This window comes from Misgurnus anguillicaudatus, chromosome 6 (genome assembly GCF_027580225.2).
Source record: "Misgurnus anguillicaudatus chromosome 6, ASM2758022v2, whole genome shotgun sequence".
Taxonomy (NCBI): domain Eukaryota; kingdom Metazoa; phylum Chordata; class Actinopteri; order Cypriniformes; family Cobitidae; genus Misgurnus; species Misgurnus anguillicaudatus.
In genome coordinates, this window is record NC_073342.2 from 9,383,166 (window position 1) to 9,410,859 (window position 27,694).

Here is a 27,694-nt window from a genome sequence, read left to right on the forward strand (position 1 = left end):
AAAGACAGAAATAACACAGATTGTGTCGTTTTTAGATCTTTTTACCATTTTTATGACTGAATGTATATAACTACAGAAAAACACCTTTGAAAATTAACTACCAGGTGGTTTTCTCTGCCGTAACGTAACAATCATCATCAACATTTAGCACAGTCATTAGTCAACAAAGTTTCCGACAACTTACATAGCCTTTTTTAGAAAGTGGATCCTTCAGAGCAGGAAACAAACTGATGATGCCAAGGGCATATTTTTCTTTAGTCACTCGTTGGGGAATTCTCCTAATATGGAAAGTTCCATATTATTAAAGCAGTGGTTTTACAATTTTTAAATAAAGACAGATGAAAAAAAGAACAATTACATATTTTAGAATATCATACCCTTCAGTTTCTGTCATGTGTGCTGCAAGCATATTAACCATTTGTCGCCTGGAACTATCAGATATGCCCCCAGTGTTCTCGTACTCCTTCAGGATTGCAACACCACCAGGTTTCTCTAGTAGAACTTTTTTAATAAGCTGAAATTAACCAAATTTACAAGAAGTAAATTGTTTGTGTGTGTGTGTGTGTGTGTGTATGCATGTGCATATATGTAACTCTCTAAACTAGAACTCTAACTTTTACTGAGAAGTAATTGTTAACTACTGGCCAGTTCAGACTATGTGACTTAGCACGATTCCACATGTTGTGTGATTCTTATACATCAATGGGTGTCAGGGTGCAAGATTCCTCGTAAGATGTCATAGTGTAAGAGACATGATGCTGCATATGTAACGCTACAAGATGGACGTGTACATGTAAAACAGTCTGTCCAAATCGATCATAAAAACTTCCCTCGTTCCCTTCACGAAATGCACTTTTAAAATATGGGCAGCGATTCCCTGAGGGAAGTGCACAGATTAGTTCGCTAGTGCGTGTCTAGAAGTGTAATGGAACTCAGCCAAAAATGTTGGAGTCGTAGGACATTGACGCTCCCAATAGATGCACTAAAGCTGTTCTGTACAGAGATGTTTTTTATATAATCCACCTAGCAGCACCAATTCCTTTTTCGTTTCACAGTATTTTTCAGCTAACATTTCTGCCTTTATTTTTCGATTAGTCCACGATTATGAACGTGATATTGTCTAGCTTGTCGGTGAACTACGGCTCTTTGTAGTAAATGCCGCTCCATCTGAGAGCAGGTGATGGTGATTTACTACTAATCACGGAACCGGCTTTACTGACGAGATGCGAATGATAATTGTATGTGATTAATCGTGCAGCCCTAATTCTTAGGTATCAAAATCGCATAGTCTGACATGGTGATTATCATTACAAAAAAGTGTAGTCTGGAAAGGCCACAAGTCCTTATATTAAGTTCTGTAAATAATAAATAAGAACAATTAAGATGAAGCATATTAATGTGATTGTTTCTACATAAATAAACCTGTCACTCCTCACATCTCTGGCTGAAGGACTCTGCAACACCTCTTTCTCCATGCATGCTCTTTTAGGCAAAGTACACTCATGACTCTCACTACTCTCTCTACTTGACATGGACACTGTATCCGTGAGGCTTGAAGTTTGGGCAGTTGATTCTACCAAATAAGAAAAAATGAAATATCATGGTAATACTGACAATGAACAAAGATCAAACTACTGTGTTTTACAGGGTATCTGCAAATTTTTTACAGCAAATGTAATGACTTTTAAGACCTTTTTTAAGTCTCTAAAATAAAAATAAGACTTTACCATTAAAAAAAAGAGGAAAATGTTCAGCGCAACACGACACAGAATTGTGGCGAAGCATGGCACGGCACAGCTCACCTGAGCCACACTCAAGACCAGGTATGAAAACGGGTCAGGGGTGAAAAAGGTGAGAAGAGTGCTTGAGGGGCGACGTGGCCTCTGATTGGGCCGCAAGGTGGGGGAACTCCCCAAAATAAATATTACGGTCTCATTAGAGGACATGCTGTAACTTAACTTGTTTATTCTATAGACATGTGATTGGCCAAGGACAAAAAAGAAGGAAAGAACCCAACATCCCAGCAGAAAAAAAAAACACCACAAGGAAAAAAATACATTATGACCATTATATCAATTATTTATTTCTGACGGACAATTTAGATTGTAAATTTAAAATGTAAACATTTGACTAGTAACAGAAACCATGTTTCATTAAATGGGTTGATAAATCTGGAAAGCTGTAACAAGTAGCATTCCCTTGCCATTTTAAATCTGCAATAATTTTATTTTGCAATAATCTGACCATCAGTCTTATTTTTTAACCCCTCTTATTCTCATCGTACTTTCAACATTTCCAGATTTGGCAAGGTGTATGTACACAACCATCATATTATGCTAAAGACTAAAACTATACTAAAACGAAATAAAAACTAAAAGTAATGATTTTTGAAAAATAGAAACGAAATCAAAAATATTTATGCACCACTAAAAAGAACTAAAACTAAACTGAAATAAAATAACACATTACAAAACGAAATAAAAATAAAAACTAATATTTTTTTAAAACTATAATAACCCTGACAGGGACACGACAACTTTTAGTCTAAGTGCTAATTCGACCATAACATGGTTGACTGTGTACAGATGTGGCCTTTAAAAACGCGCGTTTTCTCCCGCGGCATTCGCCAATTCGTCTCGCAGAGTCCTGCAGCATTCTGCAAGTGCTTTCGGGGGGGGCTACTTTTCCCTTTCCCTTAATGTGTTTCGCTTCAAAGAATATCCACCAGGTGGCGCATAAAAACATTGTCATTGCCGTTGTTTCCAGAAGTTAATAAGGGCATTGCTGAATATTTTACATTGAATTGCTGTTTTTGAAGTGATATGTCAACCCCTTCTTGCCAGCATAACAGCGCATACAAATATTAAGATGACTGTACGTGCAATGCGCATTTATAGTAAGTGCAACAGATAATTTAGTGTGAGCCTAATAAACGCGACTCGTGATATAGGGTTGCTATTTACAATGAATATCTTAATTATTTGAGTTGTCGAATTTTGACACCGTTTCATTGTTTGTTCATAATATTTATAATTGTCAGTTTTTCAAAAAAGTATCAATATTTTAAAGAGATTAATGTGGTATAAAAAAGACATGTTTTAAAGTTTAAAACGTTGTAAAAAATATAGTAGTATTCTTATATTTTAAGAATAACAATATGATACATTTATACTCCGCTAAAATGCTTTACATATGGAAAGAGGAATTCTTCTCATAACAGATATTTTTATGTTATTATTAAGACGTAGGCTACATCTAATAAAATAGCGAACAGAGAAACTGTGCCTTTTGCGGACGAAAAACACCTCAGAAATATTGAGTTTATGAATATTTACACTTACAATATGTACTTTGTGAAATGTGTGTGTAATAATTTTATAACATGTGGCTGTAGAGACAAACACGCTGCGTCGCCTTTCAGATATCTTACACGTTCGCATTCAACACTTTTCAAAACGTATTTATATTAAATCTAATGAATAATTATAAATTATGACATGAGAAAATTAGAAGTGTGCAAAAGAGCACAGTTCAGATATTGTTAATTAAAGCGGTTTTATACACCTTTCTGCCTTGTTTAAATTAACAAGCATTTTATTTGCCACTGTCAACACGTTTTGTGATTGATTTAATGATTTATTACAGAAACTTCTATGAAGCAAAGCTATTGTACTAAGCATCTATATATATATGTTATAAATGTTGTAAAAAAATATATTAGTATTCTTATATATTAAGAATAACAATATGATACATTTACATTGCGCTAAAATGCGTTACATATGGAAAGAGGAATTATTCTCAACCACCACCAATAAAGTTTAAACATTATTTTTTAGAAAAACGCCTCGGAAGTGTTGAGTTTATGAATATTTACACTTACAATATATACTTTGTGAAATGTGTGTTTAAAATAATAAATTTCATAACATGTGTATAAAGACAAACACGCCGCGTTGCATGATTTTATAAATACCGAGGTCCATATAAGTATTTTCTAGGGCATGCACCCCAGGAAAAAAACTTCTTATTTCCCTGCTCTACATATATGAATTTTAATAAATCAGAAAACCAAAGAATCAAATACCTATAGATTTCAAACCATATTAGTATGCAGAAAACTTTTGTTGGTCATTAGGAATACATTGTAATAATTATTTTACCATCCTGGGCACACTGCTGCACACTTTCTCTTCTTTTGTTATTTAATTAACTTTAATGACTTTAACAGGTAGGCCTTAGGACTAAATGCAATAAAATGTTCAAGCCAAAATATGAACATTTAAACTCCGTGCACGCGCACTACGGGTGGATGAAGCGTTGTACCGCGCACGTGATGCATCGTTTTCAAGTTCAAGCTTAGCAGCACAACACAGTGAATCTAATCATTATACAGTAAAAAAACATATCTTCAAGAATTAAAGGGTGGCGTTGAATTTTGTTAATAAACACGCTGAATAACGGAAAGTGAATTACTGAAGGGAGTAAGAGCAGCGCATTAAATCTGGACACCCATATGTGCTCAACTGCAGTAATGTTTCTTGTCCTGTCACCTTGACAGTCACTGCGGTTTCACATTTCTCGTCATTAAACTGCTGTATATAATAGTCAGCGTTTGATTACTTAGGCTACATCTTTCTTGCACTACCACTAACTGCGCATCTGACCTGTGTTGCACCTCTGTCTGACTGGTTTGATTTTATTGGTCATCTCGGTTTCATTTTGACTTCATCTTAAAACTTAACAGACCATTTAACTGTTTGTACACAATGATGACATGGCACCGTATGCGTGCGCATTTGGGCAACGGAGCTATGGCAAGAATCAGCAGCAACTGACCCATTTCACAAAAAATTCACACGGCCGCGCCGCTCCATTAGCATGCTACACTTGCTACTTTAGCGGGTTGAAATGCATATACATATTAGGCTATATATTTGGTGTGTTTGACTTTCTGCCGAACTGCGCGATCCAATCGGCATATGAAATTACTATAGCGGCGCGAAAGTGACTGGGGAGCAGACTGGTGTAGCGCTACAAAAACCCACAGCCGAGTGACAGCAAAGTACCGCGAGAGCGATTCCAGTTATCACGTGGAGAAATCCGCTTTGAATCGCTCTCGCGGTACTTTGACATCACCAAGAGGTCTGATTAGAGCAAACTTGTGACTTGCATAACAATGACTTTGTCCCACCTCTGCTAAAACGTCACATGCCGATCGGTCCGCGCGGCGCAGGAAGAAGCCACACGAGCGCTGAGCGTTGAGTCAAATTATAAGACTAGCGTAAGAAAATGATCGAGGTCCGGTCAGGGAATTAACCCAACACAAAGTGAAAATGATAGCAATGACTCTAAGATCTATGGACATGCACATCAGTGTTTTATTTGTGTGGAGAAAAGGACAATTTGAAATAGTGTCCAACACAATACTCTACCATTATACTCAAATAAGTAGGGCCTACATGCACTGCTCCCAAACGTGATGTGTTTTGGTGTTGCTTGTAATCTGGAACTTGGTGTATTTCAAATGTGTTTGTTAAGTGTCTCCACATGAAAACGGAATGCCCTCCCCCCGCACAGTCCTGCAATGAGAACCAGAAAAACCGGTTTCTAACCATTTTATTTACATGTGAATAGTGAGAGAGCACCCCCTCAGGAGCTGTAGGACGGTTTTTTATAAGCGTAAACCAGGACTAAGCCTTAGTTTAAATAGAATATAAAATTAGTTTTAACAAACATGCCTTACTAAAAACATTATTTGTCTGCATTTTGAGGCAAAACAAAGGGCATGGCCGTCCGGACCTCGGTAATTTTCTGACGCTTGTCTTATTTGACTCAATGCTCAGCGCTCGTTTGACGATCTTGCGGCGCCACGCAGACCGATCGGACGGCATGTGACATCTTAGCACCGCGAGACAGTAGGCCTACAGCATGCTTTTGAATAGATCTCACGGTAGTGTGATGTCACAGACCAACGGGTTTGCGCTGCGCCCCATTAGGTAAAATAAAGTGAAAATTATTCCTAGATGACCAATAAAATCATACCAGGCAGACATCAAAGGAGGACGGATACCTCAGTTAGTGGAAGTACCAGAAAGATAGGTTAAATTGGGCCGGAGCACAGCTCCGCCTCCTCGGGTCCACAACACACCTTGCCGGAGCTCCGGTCCGTCTCCTTCAGCAACAGGGTTTGGTAAAATATAAAGTGTATAAAGTGTGCAGTATACAAAAAAATGCCAACAAATTATTTCTAAAAGTAGCAATATTTTAAAGAGATAAATGTGGTATAAAGAAAGACATGAGAAAAGTAGAGGTATGCAAAAGAGCACAGTTCAGATATTGTTAATTCAAGCGGTTTTATACACCTTTCAGCTTTGTTTGAATTGACAAGCATTTTATTAGGCACTGTCAAAACATTTTATGATTGATTTACTGATTTATTACAGAAACTTGTTGTCAGAAGCAAAGCTATTGTACTAAGCATCTTTATATGTATGTTTTAAATTTAAAAGTGTTGTAAAAATATATGAGTATTCTCTTATATTAAGAATAGCAATATGATACATTTATATTGCGCTAAAATTATTTTGCCATTATAAATTATTCTCAACCACCACCCATAAAGTTTTAACATTATTCTTTAGGAAAAAAACGGCGTTTAAACCCGTGGAGCGAACAAGAAAACATATGTTTATATGCTCATTCGGCATATCATATGATATTTTTTATTTAGTTTTACAGTTTTAAAAGTGGCAAAAAAAGTTCTTAAAATCTAACTGGTCTCTGTAAATATAACTGCAGATGACCGCAGATTAGATTCAGTTCACCTACTAAGAAATAGGAGAAGCGATGATTTGTGATTGATTGGGGCTAATAGAATGACTGCCACACTCAAAATACACCAAACCAAATGAGCACTTTATATTACACTAAAGCAACACACAATGTGCAAGTCATGACCATGGCCGGGTTTCCCAAAAGCATCGTAAGGCTAAGTAGATCGTAAAAACGATCGTACGAATCATCTTAGAATTACGGGCTGTTTCCCAAAAGCTTCGTAACGTAAGTTGCACTTGAAAATCATCGTAGATCTACGAATGCTCTGGAGTAATCGTTCATTCATAAGTGCTTTTGGGAAACCGGGCCCAGGCCTTGACGCTTTGTGTGTTCCACTTTAAATGGTGGGGCGCTGACTGGTCTGACTCTACATTTCATCATTTAGGCAGTTTTCCCAAAATGGTGGCTGTGGGGCAAAGTGAACCACCATGAGGCACTGTCTGAAACCACTGAATATGTTTCATTAAAAAATATATCTGTGTAGTTTCGCACAACTGATTTGTTCATTTTTAAACATTTTAGAAAACATATCATGCCAAGACATTACAATATTACTACATTTTTATTTTATGCATTTGGCGTTTTGGTCCATACTGAAAAACAAACTTACCACTAAGAAACGTCCATTGACAATCTCCAAACAATAAGTTGTTCCTCAAAATCTGTATTTTCATCTGATACAGACTCAAACATGAGTGGATGACATCAGAGTACCGCGAGAGCGATTGAAACCAACCTCCTCCGCCTTATTTCTCGCGGTACTCTGATGTCATCTGCTTGTCTGCTCTTGCGGCGCTGCGTAAAGTTGACCACACCTAAAAACCGTACTGCTAAACTCGACAGGAATTCTCTGTGTATACCAGCACCTCCTTTATTAATTGTATAGCAGGAAAACTTATTTTTTACTTCTCAGCGTGAAAAATAGCTTGGTTTGGCGTGTGAACTGATTATGTCAAATTAAGTTACCCGATATCCACTTAATTTTAGTTATAGAAATTCATTTAAAATAACTTACAGCGTAGTAGGCCTATTTGCGTTTAAACAAAGCAACTGCAAGGTTTTCTTTTGATTCGCTCGCTGAGAGGAGATTAGAATTGGGGGTTGGCAAAGAATTGGCAGACCTGGGGGTGGGTGGTTTTTAATTTCTTGACTTTCTGTGTCAGTGGTAGCTGCTACTAGACGCATTACATTTTGGAATGAACTTCCTTCATGTCGTTTTATTTATACACTGTAAAAAATATTTTCTGAATTTGTAAGTAAAGTGAGCATTAAATATGTATTACAATTTTAAATGAATTTTTGCTTTTATTATAATTATAACTTAAATAACTGTAAAAATATTATGTGTAATTTTTAATGTGTAATATTAAAAATAATATTACACATTTTTTTATCAAAAAGACAAATAACTTGATTCTCATTAATAATAGGCATGGAAAACAAACTTCTAATTTTCAAACCCTCATACAGCTTGTGCCTATCTGCGTTGAACTTGAGAGCGCTGTAAGCGTTTATTGTGTCTTTCAGCACATTACATATATGACCCATTCTGTCTAAATGAGTGGGATGTTTTCAAATACCCTATTAATTAAACATCTAATACGTTTTCTGAGAGTGAAATGATTAATACTAAGATGCATGTCATGTCTGACATCTTGGTTTCGGTTTAAAAACATGCAGGAATTTGAAAATAAAATCCGGAACTTGCTTGATGTTTAAAAAGTTATTAAGAGAGATAAAGTTCGGGACTGATTTATGTTAAAAAGTTATTAAGATCAACAAGACTCGTACTGACTGACAGATCCGAAACCAACGCACAGACACGCAAGTACCTGCAGACAATAGTAAAAAAATCTATTTTGGCAAGAATTTACGAAAGCATATTAAGCATTACAAAAAACTTGTTAAGCTCATTATTAAATATGTCCATAGCCTACAGCGTTTGCGCGAACAGAACGAATTGTTTAAAAAAAACTCTCTCATTAATCTTCATCTAAATTAATAAATAATCAGATATTCGTTTATAATTTTAAATAACAGTATTCTCTATTATTTAAAGTCAGTTTTAGTTCAAAACAAGCAAAATTATTTTAAACAAGGTAATTAGAAAGTTGTAATTCAAATGTTTCAGCTGTTATTTGCTAACTTTTTTATGTTAATTGCAATTCATGTCATAATAATCTTCAGTATACATTTTGCTTTTAAAATGTTACATTTTCATATTTTTATCTATTTACTTGTTTATTTTATATTCACCTAGATTGACAATGAAGCTGGCTTTAACTTGAAGTAATTTAAAGATCATCTGTGACCGAAGTCACGGAGACACGGAGTTATTAACGAATATTTTATTATCAGAGTGCAGCATTTTATCAAGGTTTTCTGGTCTTGTGTAATTAAATAAAACAAAAAAACTAAAATGGTAATTTTTTACAGTTGGATTAAAAGAAGCTTGATATTAGGAGCGTTTTAAAACTAATTCCAAAACATCTCGAGTTTCTAAATAAGGGACGCGCAGAAAATGTCATTCATTCATGTAATTTTATAGATTACACTCATTCACTTAACACACATATTATGCGTGCTTTAAGGGCTTTATAATTTAGCTGTAAACACTTGATTATGTCTGGCCGAATATTTTTTCTGCTATTCGGATGAATTCGTTATTCGTTTTAAAGCCATTATCCGTGCCCTTGCGAATAACGTATTCGGCTTCGGGCACATCCCTAATATATATATTTATTTATTTATGTTTGACGAATGCTTATCAGTACATACTTTTTGGTTTCTTCAACTTTAAAGATGAATATTCTCCTTTAGAGATGGGCAATTTTTTGCAATCACGAAAAAACAAAGAACGGCACACTGCTACTATAGCTCTCAATATTTATTATTTAAAAGACAACGTTTCGACCAAAACGTTGTCTTTTAAATAATAAATATTGAGAGCTATAGTAGCAGTGTGCCGTTCTTTGTTTTTTCGTGATTTAGTGTTTTTGTGATCGAGCACCTGTCTCATAATATTTTTGGATGTGCACACTTCTTATTCAATTTTTTGCAATAGCACATTATATTCAAAATTTTGAGCTCATAAAAAAGATTTTTCGCTTATTTAAATGACATGTTCATGTTTTTATGCACGTTTAGATTTGGTGCAATTTCCCAAAGGCTTATAATTAGGAAATACACACAACACGCTTAACTTATATTTTCTTATATTTCTACTTATATTCCTACTGTTCAGTAATGCAGAAAAGCGCAACACAACCATGTTAAAGCTATTAAACGTTCAGATGCAAAAATGAACTAAATGTAAAATTAGATAAATTAGTTAATGATATTGCGTAAATGCGCTCGGTCTCTTCAAAGGTCTTCGCGAGTTATTTTGTTATAAGACTCAGTTATCATACATCACGTCTCTTCTACTGTAAGTACACGGAAAAAAATAAGACAAATGATGCGCGTTTGAGTCGAAATTTTATGAAGAATATGTCACTGTTTATGTAACTGGCAAAGAAAACTTCGCCAACGAAAGGTTTGCCAAAAAAGCCTGCATTTGTATGGCATCAAAGAGTATCTCCTAAACACAGAAAATCCGTGTCATGTTACTTCAATATCATAGAGTATACGCTCAGCATGAAGTTAAGCACACAAATTGTCGTCAGTATGGCCTACATGAAACACGACTGCCATCTACAGGTTTTTGTATTTCCTGCATCCCCCACCGAACCCCCCTTCTGCGGGATCTCGCAGAATTTCGGAAGTCCTCGCGGCATTCTGCTCTCAGAGACGCGCATTTTTAAGGGCCACATCTGTATGTAAAAATCAGCCTTTAAGGTACTTCAGTTAATTTCTAAATTCTGTCCCCTCTTAGCATTTTGAAAAAGATATGGAGGACATCCCCAGGACATTACAAAATAGGGGTGTGACGATCACAAAACTAATGGTTCAGATTACATTATGGTTTTTGAGGCACAGATCTCATAATTTTTCAGATCAGCAAAAAACATGGGTGGTATAAATCTAGTAACAAATAAAGAAATTACAAACATTTATAAAAAAGAACAAAGTTGCACATTAGGTAAAGTCTTTGTATAAATTAAATATAATTATTTTTTAGAGCTACAGATATGATTTTCTCTTTGTCTTGGGTTGTTCGATTAATATTATTGACACAGACTTAAGTAGGTTAATTGAGGTTACTGTCTCTTTAAGTAAGGGATAATGTACATGCAGCAGGTAGTTATCGCGAAATAAGCCCCGACAGTGTGATCAGGACCCGACGCGAAGCGGAGCTTATTTTGCGATAACTACAGGCTGCCTGTACATTATCCCTTTATTACACGGCTACTAGCCACATAAGGAAAAAAACTGGACATAAATATGAATTTGACACATTTTATTGGCATATTTGTTTTATATTAAAATTTTTATCCTTCAGCGAAACGTTGCACAGATTCAAAAAATGATTGTAATACCTTATTAAGATCCTCTGCTTCATACTTGTCTGTCTCCATTTATTTCTGAACGGCCAGTCTTTGAGAAGTTTTATTGCCCATTCTGTATTTTTTTGTGAGTTGGCTTCGTAGCTGTCATGCTCTATTTTGTCAAGTTCATTCTCAGTAAGCTCTCTGTGTCTTGTGGTTGTTTAATCTTCATAGTTCAATTTTGGTTTTTTCGTCTTAATTGGGGAGTCATTTGAATCGTCCAAATATATCCACTGTTCAAACGTTTATATTTTACCGTACATGTTAAAATTAATGTCGAATTTTTGCATTGTTAATTGTGGTTGTCCAGTGTTTGTCACAAGATGGCACCAAACGTTAATCTTTGTTGGCGCGGAGGGATTTTAAACATACAAGTAGTACCGGCTGTGCGGTATTACTTTGGAATGGTTATTATTTGAAAAGAACGAACCTGCAAATGTCTCAACTGACTAATCAGAATCAAGCATTCCAGAGAGCCGTGTAATAAGAACAAACAAGTCAAGATTGGTTACACATATACATACGCATGCATGCACGCACACATACACACACACATATATAAAATGAAATATAACTTGGGCTCAAAACTGATTGATCTGAGTGGCCAATCATCAATCTGCGTGGACAAGTGCCACCCTGACCATTATGTAGCCTTGCCACTGCATCAGACTGAACAAAATAATTTTGTGCATTTAAAGGTAAATACATCAATGTGGTGCATTTTGAGATTAAAAACATAGCTCTATGAGGGTTTTTAGTTCTTGTAAACAAATTTGTGCCCTTTTAGTAAAATATTTGGCTGCATATGGTAATATTATTATTATTATTATTATTATTAAGGCACACAAGCCACATACACAACTTGATAAATGAGATTCGCCATTGGTCAAAACATGTTTAATGTTTATAGAATAAGTAGTGGGGGCATTTAATACAAATTAATTATTGATTTCAACATTTGAACGCTGAATTTAAAGTGGATACTGTAATAATATAGTTACTTAATTCAAATGATGTTGTGACTTTATGGAAAGGCAGTCAAGTGCATTTATCTTTTGCATAGTTCTTTTGGCAAAGCATCTAACAGTCAAGAGCTACGCGTTCACAAACCAGACCCACGAATGTGTGCATTTTGTCATTATATTATTCGGTAATCGCAAGTGTTACTGCCAGATTCACAAACCATTAAGAGGAGCAAATGTAGGCGTGTGTTTGTCAGAATGACATTGGATCTGATTTGCGTGCGTTACTATATGTAATTACAGAATAATATAATGCAAGCAAACGTTTTGACACAAACACAACTTTATATTGATATCGCGAGACAACATTTCACCTCGACGAGAAATCTAATATTTACATTACTGGCAAAGCCTGATTTGAAACGGACAGTTTTGTCAAACCAGCAAACACCTGGTTCTCTTAATTTCTTACTACTAAAATGCTCCCCGTCTCTGCCTATTCCTTCTATCCATGCTCAGCGCCACTGATTTAAGTCCTTTATCAATTAGATCGTCTTACCTAGGCTAGGCTCATATACTTAGTCTTCATCCTGCTGACAACGTTAACTTGTTATGGAACCAGCATTTAAAGAGCACCTATTTCGTGACCAAATCTTTCAAACAAGGCCTGATTGGCCAGCTAATCTATACATTGTGATTGGTCTGAATACCTCTGATGTCAGCTGGAAATGTGATGCTTCTTACCATGTTTGAAAGATTCGTGCACAATGCAATGCTGACAGGAGTTAACTTACAGGCTGCAAGTCTGAAGCGGGAGGAATTATGATAATTTCGATCTTTACTACATCACCAATCCCAGGAAGTAAACTGTTGCCTACAATCCATGTGTTTGTTGTAGTCCAAGAAAAGAGATTTACGTTGGAGATGATAACTCGCGCCATCGTTTACTTTGGGGTTTCTACCTTTTGCATATTGTTAACATACTAATACGCACCAAAGGAAATGTACAATTGTGAATCAGACCATTGTTGCTCTTTAAACACATGTCCGTGTTCAGTAAAAGAAGTATTCCAACTCTGAGTCTGTCATTCATATTAAAAGTCTTTAAAATAGTTATGGGCAAATAAAGAATGAGATTTAAATTTAACTTAAATGAGATTTAAAAGATTACTAACTGGTTACCAACCCAAAACTTTTAATTCATTACATTGTCACGACGTAACCACGACCAGCAGATTACGTTGGGAAGTTATGTCGAGGCAACAAATCCAGGAATTTCACCTTTCTGGTCACGACAACGTAACTCGATATGTTGCCACTATGCAAGTTTGGTCATCCTATTACATTGCCATTACAATACAGTCACGTATTTTGGCTAGCTGGGTATGTGAGATTGTAAGCAGCCGTTCATTGAGATTGTACATGTTTTACATAAAACATACCTTCATCATGAATTAGCAGGCACACATCCTTGGTCACCAACTCTGGAAAAACATCTTCATCAACCTCTACTCCTCCATCATCTGTCACCTTTAGAGTTTTGTCCTTGTTAATAGAGAACTTTTCTCTGACTAGAGTAGTGGGAAAAAATGCATTACTTAAAATCTAGTCTAGTTAATATAAATGCATAACTATTTTTTGTGGCTGAAAGTAAACACACCTTCGGTGATGAACATCTGAAAGCATGCCTCCCCTATCTTGACATACTTTTTTTGGTTCAGGTATTGAACTTTAACAATCATTGTTCCCCCTTCACAAACAAATCTGAAGGTCATATTAAAAAGTAAATTGCAACACAATTATTGTTAAATTATTAGAAGCCAGATAACTTTTTCCCAGCCAGTATTTTTAAAACAGGTTGCCAGCACCAGCATTTTTATGATTTTCACAAAAGTTTAATGTCATCCAGAAATTTTTCTTCTTTAAAATGTACAAACATACAATATATAAAATGCAAGACCAGACCCTATGCTTTCAAATAACAACAAAGTTTTATCGTATCTTCTTTTGTTCTCTTTTTGTCACCTCTTAAATATGGATAGGTTCCTTCAAAAATACAAAAATTTGGGCAAAAAGCTAAAATGATTGCATTTTTTTAAAGGACTTCTGTTAGAGATAAGATTTAGAACTATGAACAAAACATACAACGAGTTTTAACGCTTTTGGTCTTAAACCCGGTGTACACTGCGAGATTTCAGCCACGATTTAGCGATCTGGAACAAATTTTGAAATCCTAAAAGATTTCTGGAATCCTAGGCTAAAATCTGCCGTCTTTGATCGCTAGTTTGACATGTTCACAGACAGCCGATTAATGACCGTTGCAATCAAAATGATCCTCCAACAAAAATCTGGCAGTGTCAGAAATTTTTAGACACAATCCTGCTGTGTGACATCTTCCTACGACAACCGGCAGAACAAGAACCAATAGAAGCACAGAACCTGATGATGCAATTAGTACGGCGACAACAACAAATCAACGCAGACAAATGTCAAAAAGAGCAAGGTGGACTATACAGCAGGAGGAGAAACTTGAGGAGTTATTGAAAGATAAAGTGTGTTTGTACAGCGTGTCATCACCACTCTACCATGATAGGATATAAATGAAGCAGCCTGGAGAGAAACCGCGCTGGAAATTCAAATGCCAGGTACTCGTCTCCTTCTTTTTATGCTCATTATTAAAATGAACGGTAAATGTTGTTTCGGTTTGCTATCCTTCGCTTCAGCGTGTGTTTGCACAGCCGTCGTCGATCGATGACGTAAAACTGCGGACACGTTTGTTTGCGTGCGTCCGGTTTTTAAAAGTCTTTTAACTCGTACAGTCTGACATTGATGGAAACTGAAATCATACAGTGTGACATAGACTTAACTACGATATTGATCGCACAGTGTGGCAAGCAACAATCCTAAAGGACTATTTAAAATCGCACCGTGTATACTGGGCTTTAGATGATGCTTCCGTGTTTTATACCTGTTGGATAATAGCGGAAATATTGATTGCCATAAAAACTCGTAATTGGTATGGAAGCCGTTTCTCTTAATTGACAGGTTAACGGGAAAGAGTTAAACAATAAATCTTTACACCATCTCATCAGAAATCTTTACTCACCAGTTGCTGTTTCTGTGATGTCTCAGGAGGCTGTAAATGTTGCAAAATTGTTCTAAAGATCCAGTTGATGTGTGCCTAAATATGGATTAATGTGTTTCATTAATCCATAGATTAAAAATTCAGAAAACTAGGTTTTTATGTTCAGTTTCTATAACATGTTGAACAGCATTGCATCAGCATGTAGACAGGTTCATTCTAGTTAGCAATTAAACAAAAAGTTTTAGGTAAGACTAAACACCAGGTGAAAAAGAAGTTCTCCATTTTCACGCACTAATTTTGTACTTACTATACTAACAATTCTTCTTTAGTACGTCTTAAGATGTTCTTAAGATTATTTAAGTGTACTTATTTGTGCTATTTTGAGACACCATAAACATGATACATTGACATTTGTATTGTGCAACTGTTGAAGTAATGATCAAATATGCTCTATGATTAAAACATACCTGCAAACTCAGAAGGGCTGAAAAAGTTGACACATTGTATACGCGCCCGCATTTGAGTTTGTCATTAGACTATTTTATTGATTCTAGGAAGCTTTTTTACCCGCTGTCGTCGCTCCATAAAGCAACGAGCTGTTGTCTTTGTTTGTTTACTTCTTTGACGGCTAACTTCTGGGTGACGTGCTTACGTTTATGCGCTGAAAGATGTGGTTTCATCAACCACATGTATTTACACTTGTCCAGTTTCACCTGAAATGCGTCCCAGACCACCTCCTGAAGTGGTTTGAGCGATCGGATTTAAATCCGTCTCGAAAACGTTTCGAAGGGCATTTAAACCTGGTCTTTTTACGATCAGATAGTTATCCGATCAAAGAAAACGCATGAAGTGACCAGGTGTAAAAAGCCCCTTACGATCATTTATCAAAAACGCGTACGTGTGATTCACAAAAACAAACGCACGCACAGAAAATGCGCGTACCCCTTTCTTTCAGATGTGAAATTTATACATCGCAAATTATGTTGAACTAGTATGCATCTGAACAGTTACAGATTTCTGCCTTTAAACGATGCCTAATTAATGCCATTGACATATAAAAGAGCGCATGTCAATGTTTAAACCCTTTATGAGCAGCAAGAATGGCTTATATTTTCAAAAACCTGCAGCAATCAGACAAGCGCTGCAAAAGTGCCTCAAAACTAACCTCAAAACTAACGTCAGTGTCCATTAAAGTATCGCCACAGAATTTATCTTTATTAAACTGTGGGTAGCGGTAGCGTGAAAAGTTTAATCCGCAGGGAAAGCTGATGCAGCCAAGGCCTTTTTAGAGAAGCTGCTGGCAACGCAAAGACCCGCCCTTCACTTAACCCCATTTGTTCAGCTCCCATCCATTGACCAATCGGCTATCCTAACTTTAACCACACTGTGATGACCTCACGTGATGACCAAAGAGCTTTTATTGTTTTTGTGAAGCCGACCGCAGTAGGTTTTTGAAACTCCCGTTTATGGGAAGTCTTTATTTTTTGCTGCATAGATTCCTAAATTAATACCCAAATGCTGTTGAAATAGTATAGCAGCAACAATAATTTAACAATTACAGGTAACATGATTAAGATTACATAGAAAATCTAGCAAACACGTAAAACACTGAATAATTGGGACATTACAAAAGTGACCTTAATATAGAAGGCTATTGGTATTGATAACTGCATTACCAGGATGCTATTACTACTAATAGGCTAAGGCAATGTTTTAAAAAAATACAACAAAAACATACCATCAGCATTGTCGTGTTCCACATCAACATGGACCACAAGGATGTTTGTCGGATGTCCATTCACCAGCGCATGAGCAGCGCACATACACTATCAAACACTCTGACAGACAGGTCGGTGTCTTTATCAATAATGAACACATTTGTAACGACACGTCTTGTGTTTTTGGCACTTTCGCCATGTTTAAGCAAGGTCTCGGGCTTAAAATGTTTTGATTCCCCCACCAACACCATTTCACATGATTTACAGTAAACAAAGTAAGTTATCGAGCCATTTTCATAGAGGAGACACTCGAAATCTTTAACCCACTCTCTCCGAAAGCGGAACGTTTAACGTTCAAAGGAATAGTCTACTCATTTTCAATATTAAACTATGCTTTTACCTTAACTAAGAATTGTTGATACATCCCTCTATCATCTGTGTGCGCGCACTCCAGCGCTTACGTGCACGCACACAGATGATAGAGGGATGTATCAACTCTTCTTAGTTAAGGTAATAACATAGTTTAATATTGAAAATGAGTAGACTATTACTTTAAGTCTTATTTTCCGGTGGTGAAGTCGCATGACTCGCATTTAAATCCGGATCATTGTCATTAATTACAGTACTTACATTGGCTGCAATCGGCTCGTCCTCGTCATGCTCGCGCTTCGTTTTTTTACATTTTCGCGCTTCACGTACCAACGTAGCACGGCAACAAAGGAATGATTGACATTCACATTAGCCAATCTACGGTCTTCATTAAACGGAAGAACTAAATGGTGAATTTTGATTGGTTATGTAATGTTGGAGAGAACACTGAACCTGGGACAGCAGCACAGCATCACAACCTAAATCAAGTAGCACAAATGCTCCCAAATATATTTTAAGGTCGCACAGATTAAATTTCGGTCGCATATGCGACCAAAATAGTCGCAGTGTCGAGCCCTGCAAAATGACAACATAAACATCAGTTGAGGGCTGCAACTCTTAAATTTTTAAATGACAATATCCTGGCCATACCACTGTTGTGTGATATAAGTATTTGAAATGAAAATGATTTCTTAAAGGTGCAGTGTGTAATTTTTTGAAGGATCTCTTGACAGAAATGCAAAATAATATACAAAATTATATTACATGGGGTGTATAAAGACCTTTCATACTGAACTGTTATGTGTTGTTCACTATTTTAGAATGAGACGTTTTTATCTACATACACAGAGGGTCCCCTTACATGGAAGTTGCCATTTTGTGCCGCCATGTCTCTACAGAAGCCCTTAACTGACAAACTTTTTTTACTAAGTTGTCTCAGACGATGACATGTTTGTCCGGTGGCGGCTACGGTAGCTTCTCTATGCGTTTCAAAACGAGGGGTGAGCAGTAGACTCAGTAGAGCAGTAGGCAATTTGCAACCTCATCACTAGATGCCGCTAAAATTTACACAATGCACCTTTAATGTCTAGTGACATATCAGGGCCATTTTATTATTAATTGATATAAATTTCTTACATACTGTTCCTTTAACTCTTTCCCCGTCAGCGGTTTTTTTTTAAGTTGCCACCTAGTTTAAGTTAAAGGGATAGTTCGGCCAAAATTGATATTAAACCCATGATTTACTCACCCCCAAGCTGTCCGAGTTGCATATGTCCATCCTTTTTCAGACAAACACATTTTCGGATATTTTTGAAAATGTTTTAGATCTTTCAGTTAATTAAATGTGAAGTTACAGGGTCCACGACCTTCAAAAAACAGGCGTCCATCCTTCACAAAATAAATCCAAACGGCTCCAGGATGATAAACAAAGGTCTTCTGAGGGTAATCCGGACGTTGTTGTTGTAGAAATATCCATATTTAAAACTTTATTAACGAAAATAGCTACCTTCCGGTAGCGCCGCCATCTTAGACTTCTCTGTATTCAGGAGAGAGTTTAAAGGCAGTGCGTCGTGCCTTGCGTTTGCAAGCGTTTAAAGCGCTTTTGGTGTGACTGGCCCCTTAGTGTACGCACTTTTCTCAGTGACGTATGACAAATTTGGAGGGCGGGGCACAGAGCAGCAGCAGAGTAGCCTCCGTAAACTGCGTAAAGCTATGATCTTGAATGCGGACGCGACTAAGATGGCGGCGCTACCGGAAGGTAATTAAATGTGAAGTTACGGGGTTTTACCGGGGTATTTTATCACGGCTTACAACGCGTTTCAACCAGTCAGAACGACGACTAGAACCCGTTTTATAAAAGTGCATTTTAGTTCATATTTATGGTGTCTCAAAATAGCAAATAAGTACACTTAGATAATTTTAAGAACATCTTATACTAAAAATTCTTATTTAAACGTACAACTTTCAATTTTAAAAATGTATTACTAAAAAACATGACCTTAGATAAATAACAAATGCTGTCAACGAATTGCTCATTGTTAGCTCCCATTAACAAATGCAAATGTTATTCTGAAATATAACGGTTATTTTCCATCATAAACTTATAAAATGCAAACTTTAAAGTCTTTACTCACCAGCAGCAGCAGTTTTCCTGCTCAGACGAGAAAATGGTGGCTGTAAATCTCGCACTGCTCAGGCTGATACACGTGCTTTGATAAAGCCTTTCCTTAACCTTACTCGCTTTGGCGCCTTAAAGGATTAGTCCATTTTCTTAAAATAAAAATCCAGATAATTTACTCACCACCATGTCATCCAAAATGTTGATGTCTTTCTTTGTTCAGTCGAGAAGAAATTATGTTTTTTGAAGAAAACTTTGCAGAATTTTTCTAATTTTAATGGACTTCAATAGAACCCAACATTCAATACTTAACTCAACACTTAACAGTTTTTTTCAGCGGAGTTTCAAAGGACTATAAACAATCCCAAACGAGGCATAAGGGTCTTATCTAGCGAAACGATTGTCATTTTTGACAAGAAAAATAAAAAATATATACTTTTAAACCACAACTTTTCGTCAAGGTCCAGTCCAGCGCGATCTAACGTAAATGCGTAATGACGTAGGGAGGTCACGTGTTACATATATAAAACGCACATTTGCGGACCATTTTAAACAATAAACTGCCACAAAGATATTAATTAGTATCAGTTGACATACAACAACGTAGGAACGGTCCTCTTTCTCAACACATGTAAACACTGGGGCGGAGATTCGCGTTCGTCCACTGTGACCTCTTGACGTGATGACGTATTGCGGTGACGTAGTGGGGTCAGTTGGCGCATCACGACCGGATCTATACGACGAGAAGTTGTGCTTTAAAAGTGTATATTTGTTATTTTTCTTGTCAAAAATGACAATCGTTTCGCTAGATAAGACCCTTATGCCTCGTTTGGGATTGTTTATAGTCCTTTGAAACTCCGTTGAAAAAAACTGTTAAGTGTTGAATTAAGTATTAAATGTTGGGTTCTATTAAAGTCCATTAAAATGAGAAAAATTCTGCAATGTTTTCTTCAAAAAACATAATTTCTTCTGGACTGAACAAAGAAAGACATCGATATTTTGGGTGACATGGTGGTGAGTGAATTGTCTGGATTTTTCTTTTAAGAAAATGGAATATTCCTTTAACACGAATTAAAATACAGAAAACATGGATTCACTTAACACCCCTTACGAAAGGAAAATATATTTACCAATATATTACTTGAAATATATTGTAATATATTGCAATATATTATTTTACTTTCCATTTTCCAATATATTATACATTGGCAATACATGGAATAATATATTGATGGTACATATATTCTATATATGTGTAATATATTGCAGTATATTGCAAAATATACAAATTATTGCCACTTTCAATATATTGTACATGGATATAATATATGTGTTTATATATTTAAAAATATATGCAATATTATATTTATAAATATCTGCAATATTGTATTTTGATTTATATGCGAAAATGTATTAACAATATATGTAGAGATATAGTTTCACATATATGTTTACTATATGGTAGAATATATTTCAAATATATGCACAACTATATGGAAATATATATGTAGATATGTGTTCGATATCTTGTGGAATACATTTTACATATATGTAAAATTAGATGGAAAATATGTGAAATATATGTGCATATATGGGAACATGTATTAACAATATATGTACAGATATAGTGTCACATGTATATTTACTATATGGTAGAATATATTTCAAATATATGTAAAATTATATGGAAATATACATGAAATATATGTATACTATATTTGAAACTATATGGAAATATTTATGTAGATATGTGTTTGATATATTGTGGAATACATTTTGCATATATTTGAAATTAGATGGAAATATATGTACATATTTATTGTAAATGTATGCACAATATGTGTACATATATGAGAACATGCACATACAATGTATGAATATATTTGGGATATATACAGTATATGTACATGAAACATCTAAAATATATAAATACTTAAATATGCAACCTGCAATATACAAACATTTACACCACATATTAACACAGACTGATGGGTAATCTATCAAAAGCCACCTTTATTTTCTTTTAATCAGGCACAGATACTAAACCCAATTTGAGGTACAGAGCTCTATAGGCCTATTAAAACCACAAGAGGTTTTGCATATGGTCAGTCAAAGGAAATGTGATTGGCTTTACATTACATTACATAAATGTGTTGCATTGCATTTACATAAATTACATTTTAAAAGAGTGCCATTAAACAAAAAATATACAAAATATAAATTAAAGCGACTTAATACCAATGTCCATTTCAAAATTTCAGCAGTGCCATTATACAATATAAAGACAATATCAATAAACAAAATGGACAGACAATAATGAACAAATAAATAATAAACAAACTTTCAAGAAGTTTTGGGAACCGTGAAAAAGCAAAAAAAAAAAAAAAATTGCCAAAAGAACAGTCCATTATCCTGGTTAGGAGTCCACCTTGGTTCTTCACTGATGTAAACCACTTACATACCCATGCTTTTGCTCTTCACCTGGTGTCTTAATGCCATTAGCTCGCAGATTCTACTGTTGATAGATTTTCTGACATCAGCTTCCTTGGCCTTATAGGAAACTGTTTTAAAACAGCATCTGTGGAGCAGAACAACAAGTTGTTCACAAAAATCTCTCAGAGATGCAATAAAAACTGAAAAGCACCAGCTGTGAAAACTTATATACCTTTTAAAACTTGAAGTTTCCTTGGAGCCTGCTGACATCAGTCTTCTTCTTCTTCTTCTTCTTGAGTTTTACTGGCAGTTGGCAAACAACTTTTAGTGGCATTACCGCCACCTACTGATTAGGAGTGTGGGTCAGGATCATAGGTCAGGACCTATCTATCAACCTCCTTGTTGCTGGTGTCTGTTACGCATCCTGTCCTCTCTTCGCGCCTGAATCTCAGCTTCCTACTCGAGCATTTTATATATATATATATATATATATATATATATATATATATATATATATATATATATATATATATATATATATATATATATATATATATAAAATATAGTGCCCTTTTTGTTCTTGATTGCAATATATTTTGTATCATATATAAATGTATGTTTCATGCATATATTGCAATATATCAAAGCATATAAAGACAAACTATTACATGTAAAAAAATACAGTGCCTTTTTGTTCTTGATTGCAATATATTTTGTCTCATATATACATGTGTGGTTTATGCATATATAGCAATATATCAAAGCATATAAAGACAAACTATAACATGTAAAAAATATAGTGCCCTTTTTGTTCTTGAATGCAATATATTTTGTCTCATATATACATGTATGGTCTATGCATATATAGCAATATATTAAAGCATATAAAGACAAACTATTACATGTTAAAAATATAGTGCCTTTTTGTTCTTGAATGCAATATATTTTGTCTCATATATACATGTATGGTCTATGCATATATTGCAATATATCAAAGCATATAAAGATAAACTATTACATGTAAAAAATATAGTGCCCTTTTTGTTCTTGAATGTAATATATTTTGTATCATATATACATGTATGTTTTATGCATATATTTCAATATATTGGAAAATATAAATATAAAAATCCCATATATGGGAATATGTTGCCTAATATATTACATGATATTTTTCAATATACTGCAATATATTTTTGTTTCGTAAGGGACAACAGTGTCTTTAAACCTTTCAAATAGAGTACAACGATGTATGGTGGTTAAAAATGGTAATTCATGTTATATAATAATGTTTTACAAACTAGCAATGAGACAAACGATAACAAGTAATTCGTTGTAATTTTGTACCTTCATGTACAATAATAGTGCATACATGGTTATTTTCCACACAGAAAGTATACAAAACCCATAAGTTGCTTTTTAGCGTTACAGCAGCTGTTGTCACAATCAGATGGCGCCTGTAAATGCTAATTTAATTTAACGTTAACGTTACCCTGCTCAAAAAAGACTGCGCTGTTATGCGTGGGTGACGATACTTCCCTTGTTCATTTTGGCGCTATATTTCCCATACTGAATGTATATAAAATTCAAACTTTTAACCCTTTACTCACCAGCTGCTGTTTCTCAGTTAAAAATGCTTCCTGCATTAAGGCTCGACTGTTACGCGTGCCCGACGATCGACGTTTTGGCGGTTTAAAGCATAACTAAACCAGAGCCTGACTCCACCCACTGGCAATATTTGAAAAATGCAAGAAGAGTGGGCAGATCCCAACGGATCTTTTGGACCCAACATCCAATATGAAAATTCAACTGCAGTAGCAACTGTTCAACCTGAAGAGGGCATCACTCAGACGTTTTTACACCATATATTGTAGTATTGAAACACTTTATATCCAAATGTCAAAAAACTTACTAAAATCAACAAACAGCACTTATAACGCCCCATTCTTACAAATCATCAACTGAAAAAAGTTTAGGCTTTAGTTACGCTTTAATATACATTACTGTTAAGGTTCAAAACTTAAAAAACACATACATGTTCTATATAGTTTTAAACAGCAGAACCCAGATTGTATAATGATCGACTGACTCACAGTTAGCAATTACATAAGCAATGACAAGTAATCTGTTCGCCATATATGATATAATATTACCAACTGTGTATATATAGTTATATTTTCTTACCAAATGTATATAACCTGCTTACTCACCAGTTGCTGTTTCTCTGAGGGAAATGGCACTTGTGCGTGACGACGCAGGTTGCAGTTCTCGTTTTTGCGTTATATGGTTTAATGTATTTTAAACTTTCGAACATCAGAAAACATCGGGTACATTGTCATCACAAATATCTTTAAAACTTATTGTTATTAAAAATTAAAATAATTGCCGTTTTAGTGTCTTTACCCAACCGCAATCTGACTGAAGCGAGGAGAAAATGGCGCCTAGATTTTTTTTTACGAGAGTGCTGCAAATACCCGGATGTTGTAAATAACACTGACAGGTGTTGGTTACCGGTAACTATGCACTTTAACACTGTTCCAAACCAGCTTCTTACACTTATAGTGTTTATTTCTCAAGATTTAACACTACCGTTTTAACACTTTACTATGAAATGCCCTAACACTGGAAATTTAACACTTGTGAATTTGCTGTGTACCATGTGTATTTTCTCTCAAATTAAATATTTAAGATTGTTTTTCATAATTAAGGACATAAACACTTATGTTAGGTTCGTACAAGAAAAATATTTTCTTACATAATATCGCCAACAATACTCTTAGGTGGCTAAACAGATCCTATCTAAGCCATCATCTGTGTCCATATTCCAGTTTATTGTTAAAACAAGCTTTTGGCAGGCAGATAAAAAACAGCTACAATCAACACTATTAAAACCGTACTTGTGTGTGGCACTTAGACATACTGGGTGCATCCCAATTCAGGGGCTGTGGCCTTCCAAGGCCGTCACAATTCGAAGGCTCCTTCATATAAAAGCCTCTTACTGTGGCCTTTTCCCCCTGAAACCGAGTTAGGGCTGTAACGATATATAGCTTGTCCCATTAAAAAGACCTGCCTGATTATGCATGATTCTGTGTTTCATGCACAGCTTGTGTGTGTACTATGGCGTTTTGGTCAGTAAGAAGTCCTTATCAATCTAAAATCATTGAGAGTCGGAGTCGTTTATAACGTGCATTTTAAAAAGCAATGCTCGTTAAACAAAATCATTCAAAATATTCTTTATATCATGAAAATACCTGAAACAATTTGAAGAACAGCAATATAAATATTCCTGTAGACATTTCCTGGAATAGCGTTTGCAATGCTAGCCTACTTCTTCTGTGGCACAAAAGAGGTTTCTGCACGAGAGCGCCCCCTGGCTTTTGGATGTGGCGGCATTTCACCGTAATTCATGCAAATTAATTAATTGAGAAAACGCGCAATTGCACGATAAATCGTTTCAGCCCTACCGAGGATCCATAGATGTATCCTTCACAGCCTTGCACTGTAAAAAGTCATTCTGCAGGCTTGTAGATTTGATGAAATTGAATATCTAAACTTTATTTAATAAAATTAATTTCATGTAGTTTGGTATTTTTTTTGTGTTAAAATTCTTTAAAAATGACTGGAATAAAAACAACGTATTGTTTTTGTGAAGGATTTAGCTATTCTTATTGTGTATCTGCGCATGTAGCGAATACTGAATAAATCCAAAGCAATACGAATCAGCTGTTTTAAATCAAAAAAACATTGCAGGTCGTAAGCGCTGAGCAGACGGATTTAGGAAATATTTCCGTTATTGTGCCAAAATTCAAAGTTTTGAAAGCATTTCAGTCGAGAATGTATGTTTTTTAAACAAGAATCTGCAGTAGGTTCATAAAGATATCGCCTATTTTAACATTTCCTTCGAGTTTTTGGCGATGGGAGCTCCAGATAATTTGCGGGCGCTCCGCGCGTATTTATACCGGCCAACGACGCCTCACCTCGGCCAGTCTCGCTGAAAATCTCCGCTGGCTGTGACGTCAATGTAGTGTTTAAACTGTGGAGAAAATTCATTTCGGGTAAATTTAACGGGCAATCTTTGGTCTTATAAGTCTATAAGAAGTGTTTCTTTGTATAATTTGTTTGTAATTTGTAAATATTAATTACAATAAGGATTCATATGAACTGGGTTTGGACGTAACTTCTGCTTTAGGACCTAGGAGCTCGCATATCTCTGATGCATTCGTCGATTCGCATGCTGCAATTGGTGGTCCAGATGAAACTCATTTTGAGTGACAGAAAAACTGACCAATCATACTGTTCCTCTGAATGGGTGGGTTCTCTTATCACTAACTTTCATAGATATGTATCATGTATGTATCTATTATGACAAATTCTGCTCGCTCGCTCGCTTGGTTCGTGTTTTAAAGATAAATGTGACTTTACTGCGGTCTTTACTGCGGTTTATTTAGTTTTGTGTTAATTATATCCACAAAGTATTCGAATAAATTGGTAATGTAAAACTATTCTCCGCTGTAAATTAATTGTGTGCTCAATTGCGACGCCCTGTGTTGAATTTTCCCGCGGAAAACATGAACCATTTCTCTTACTGGAGTACAGTATCATTACTGAGGGGAAATATAACATTATTCATTTAATTCCACAAAAGGTGAGTAAGATATTAAAAGTTGTCTTTTTAAAATGTTTAAGCTTTCTACATTATGTAAATTGAACATTTATTATTATTAATTTCGCGACCTATTATCTAAATTGTGTGTTCATGAAGGCCTGTAACGTACTGCAGCTTCCTGCAGGCAACGTGAAACATTGCTGAAGGAGAACTTTATTCACAACAAAAGGTGAGGAATATTATTAAATAAATATATTGTACATATTATATTGTGTATATAGTGTATGTGTGTGTGTATATACACATGTGAGTAACTTGGTTAACAATTAAATATGTGACTGTATCCTATCGTGTGACTTGCCCTAATTATATAGATTATATATCTTTTCAAACATTTTTTGATATTATTTGTAATTCCAATGAGAATTTTTTATCAGTTTTCAATATTACTGAACATTTCAAACACACCTAATAAGCCACAAACTCAGATGAACTCCATTGCACATATCTTCCAGTTTTCTTTAAAACATTTTAATATACAAGTTTAATGTGTGGATTATTTCAATATTCAAGGTGTATACATTTATAAAGGTTTTAAGACATATTTGCTGTTTAATGTTGCAGGATAAAGATGAAGAGGCGGGACTTGAGCAGCTTGTGATGGCTGTAATTGTAAAGAATGGATCTTCTAGTGGCAGACTAAGGGATGCTGGAATTGTTATCGAGGCCTTAAAGGTGTTGCCAGGGCAGGCTTTATTCTCATTGGATTGGATTGGATCTATGCATTGAATCTCCAGTATCCCAGGCATCTTTTCAGGTGTTTCAGAAACTTTTCTTGGAGCTGGATTCTTCAAAGTTTATGAACTGATTACAGTACAGTAAGTCTAAACTGCTGTCTGATGTTCTGGGTGTGAATCAATGTAACAGAACACAAACATGGAACCTTTCGTCGGGAAATGTGGACGTTTTTCTTTAAAGACTGTAAAATACTTTTTGAAGTGTACACTGTTACAAATACACCATTAAAAATGAGATGCTTTCCTGTTCTTTTGACTGCAATAAAATAAGAATTGATTCA

General features: G+C 35.4%; 1 protein-coding gene and 2 long non-coding RNA genes across 5 annotated transcripts in view; 1 reads left to right on the forward strand and 2 right to left on the reverse strand.

Moving 5' to 3' along the window:
• The window catches only part of LOC129432506 (uncharacterized), a 31,281-nt gene extending 6,241 nt beyond the window's left edge, over positions 1-25,040 (reverse strand). The window contains exons 1-8 of one of the 3 annotated variants that reach the window (XM_073868478.1): positions 24,221-25,040; positions 19,594-19,708; positions 15,393-15,467; positions 13,947-14,036; positions 13,729-13,857; positions 1,437-1,573; positions 378-514; positions 185-278 (exon numbers count right to left, since the gene is read on the reverse strand). In XM_073868478.1, the coding sequence (XP_073724579.1) occupies positions 185-278; positions 378-514; positions 1,437-1,573; positions 13,729-13,857; positions 13,947-14,028 (579 nt within the window). In that variant the 5' untranslated portion in view covers positions 14,029-14,036; positions 15,393-15,467; positions 19,594-19,708; positions 24,221-25,040. The other 2 variants (XM_073868476.1, XM_073868477.1) reach the window with 2 other exon arrangements.
• On the reverse strand, positions 21,571-22,469 carry LOC129441689 (uncharacterized). Its single transcript, XR_012369817.1, has 2 exons — positions 22,243-22,469; positions 21,571-22,155 (listed from the first exon to the last, which is right to left on the reverse strand). It is a non-coding gene; the product is annotated as an uncharacterized lncRNA (long non-coding RNA).
• A 217-nt stretch (positions 25,041-25,257) lies between the features above and the next one.
• On the forward strand, positions 25,258-27,694 carry LOC141364169 (uncharacterized). The gene is made up of 2 exons (XR_012369818.1): positions 25,258-26,845; positions 27,241-27,694. It is a non-coding gene; the product is annotated as an uncharacterized lncRNA (long non-coding RNA).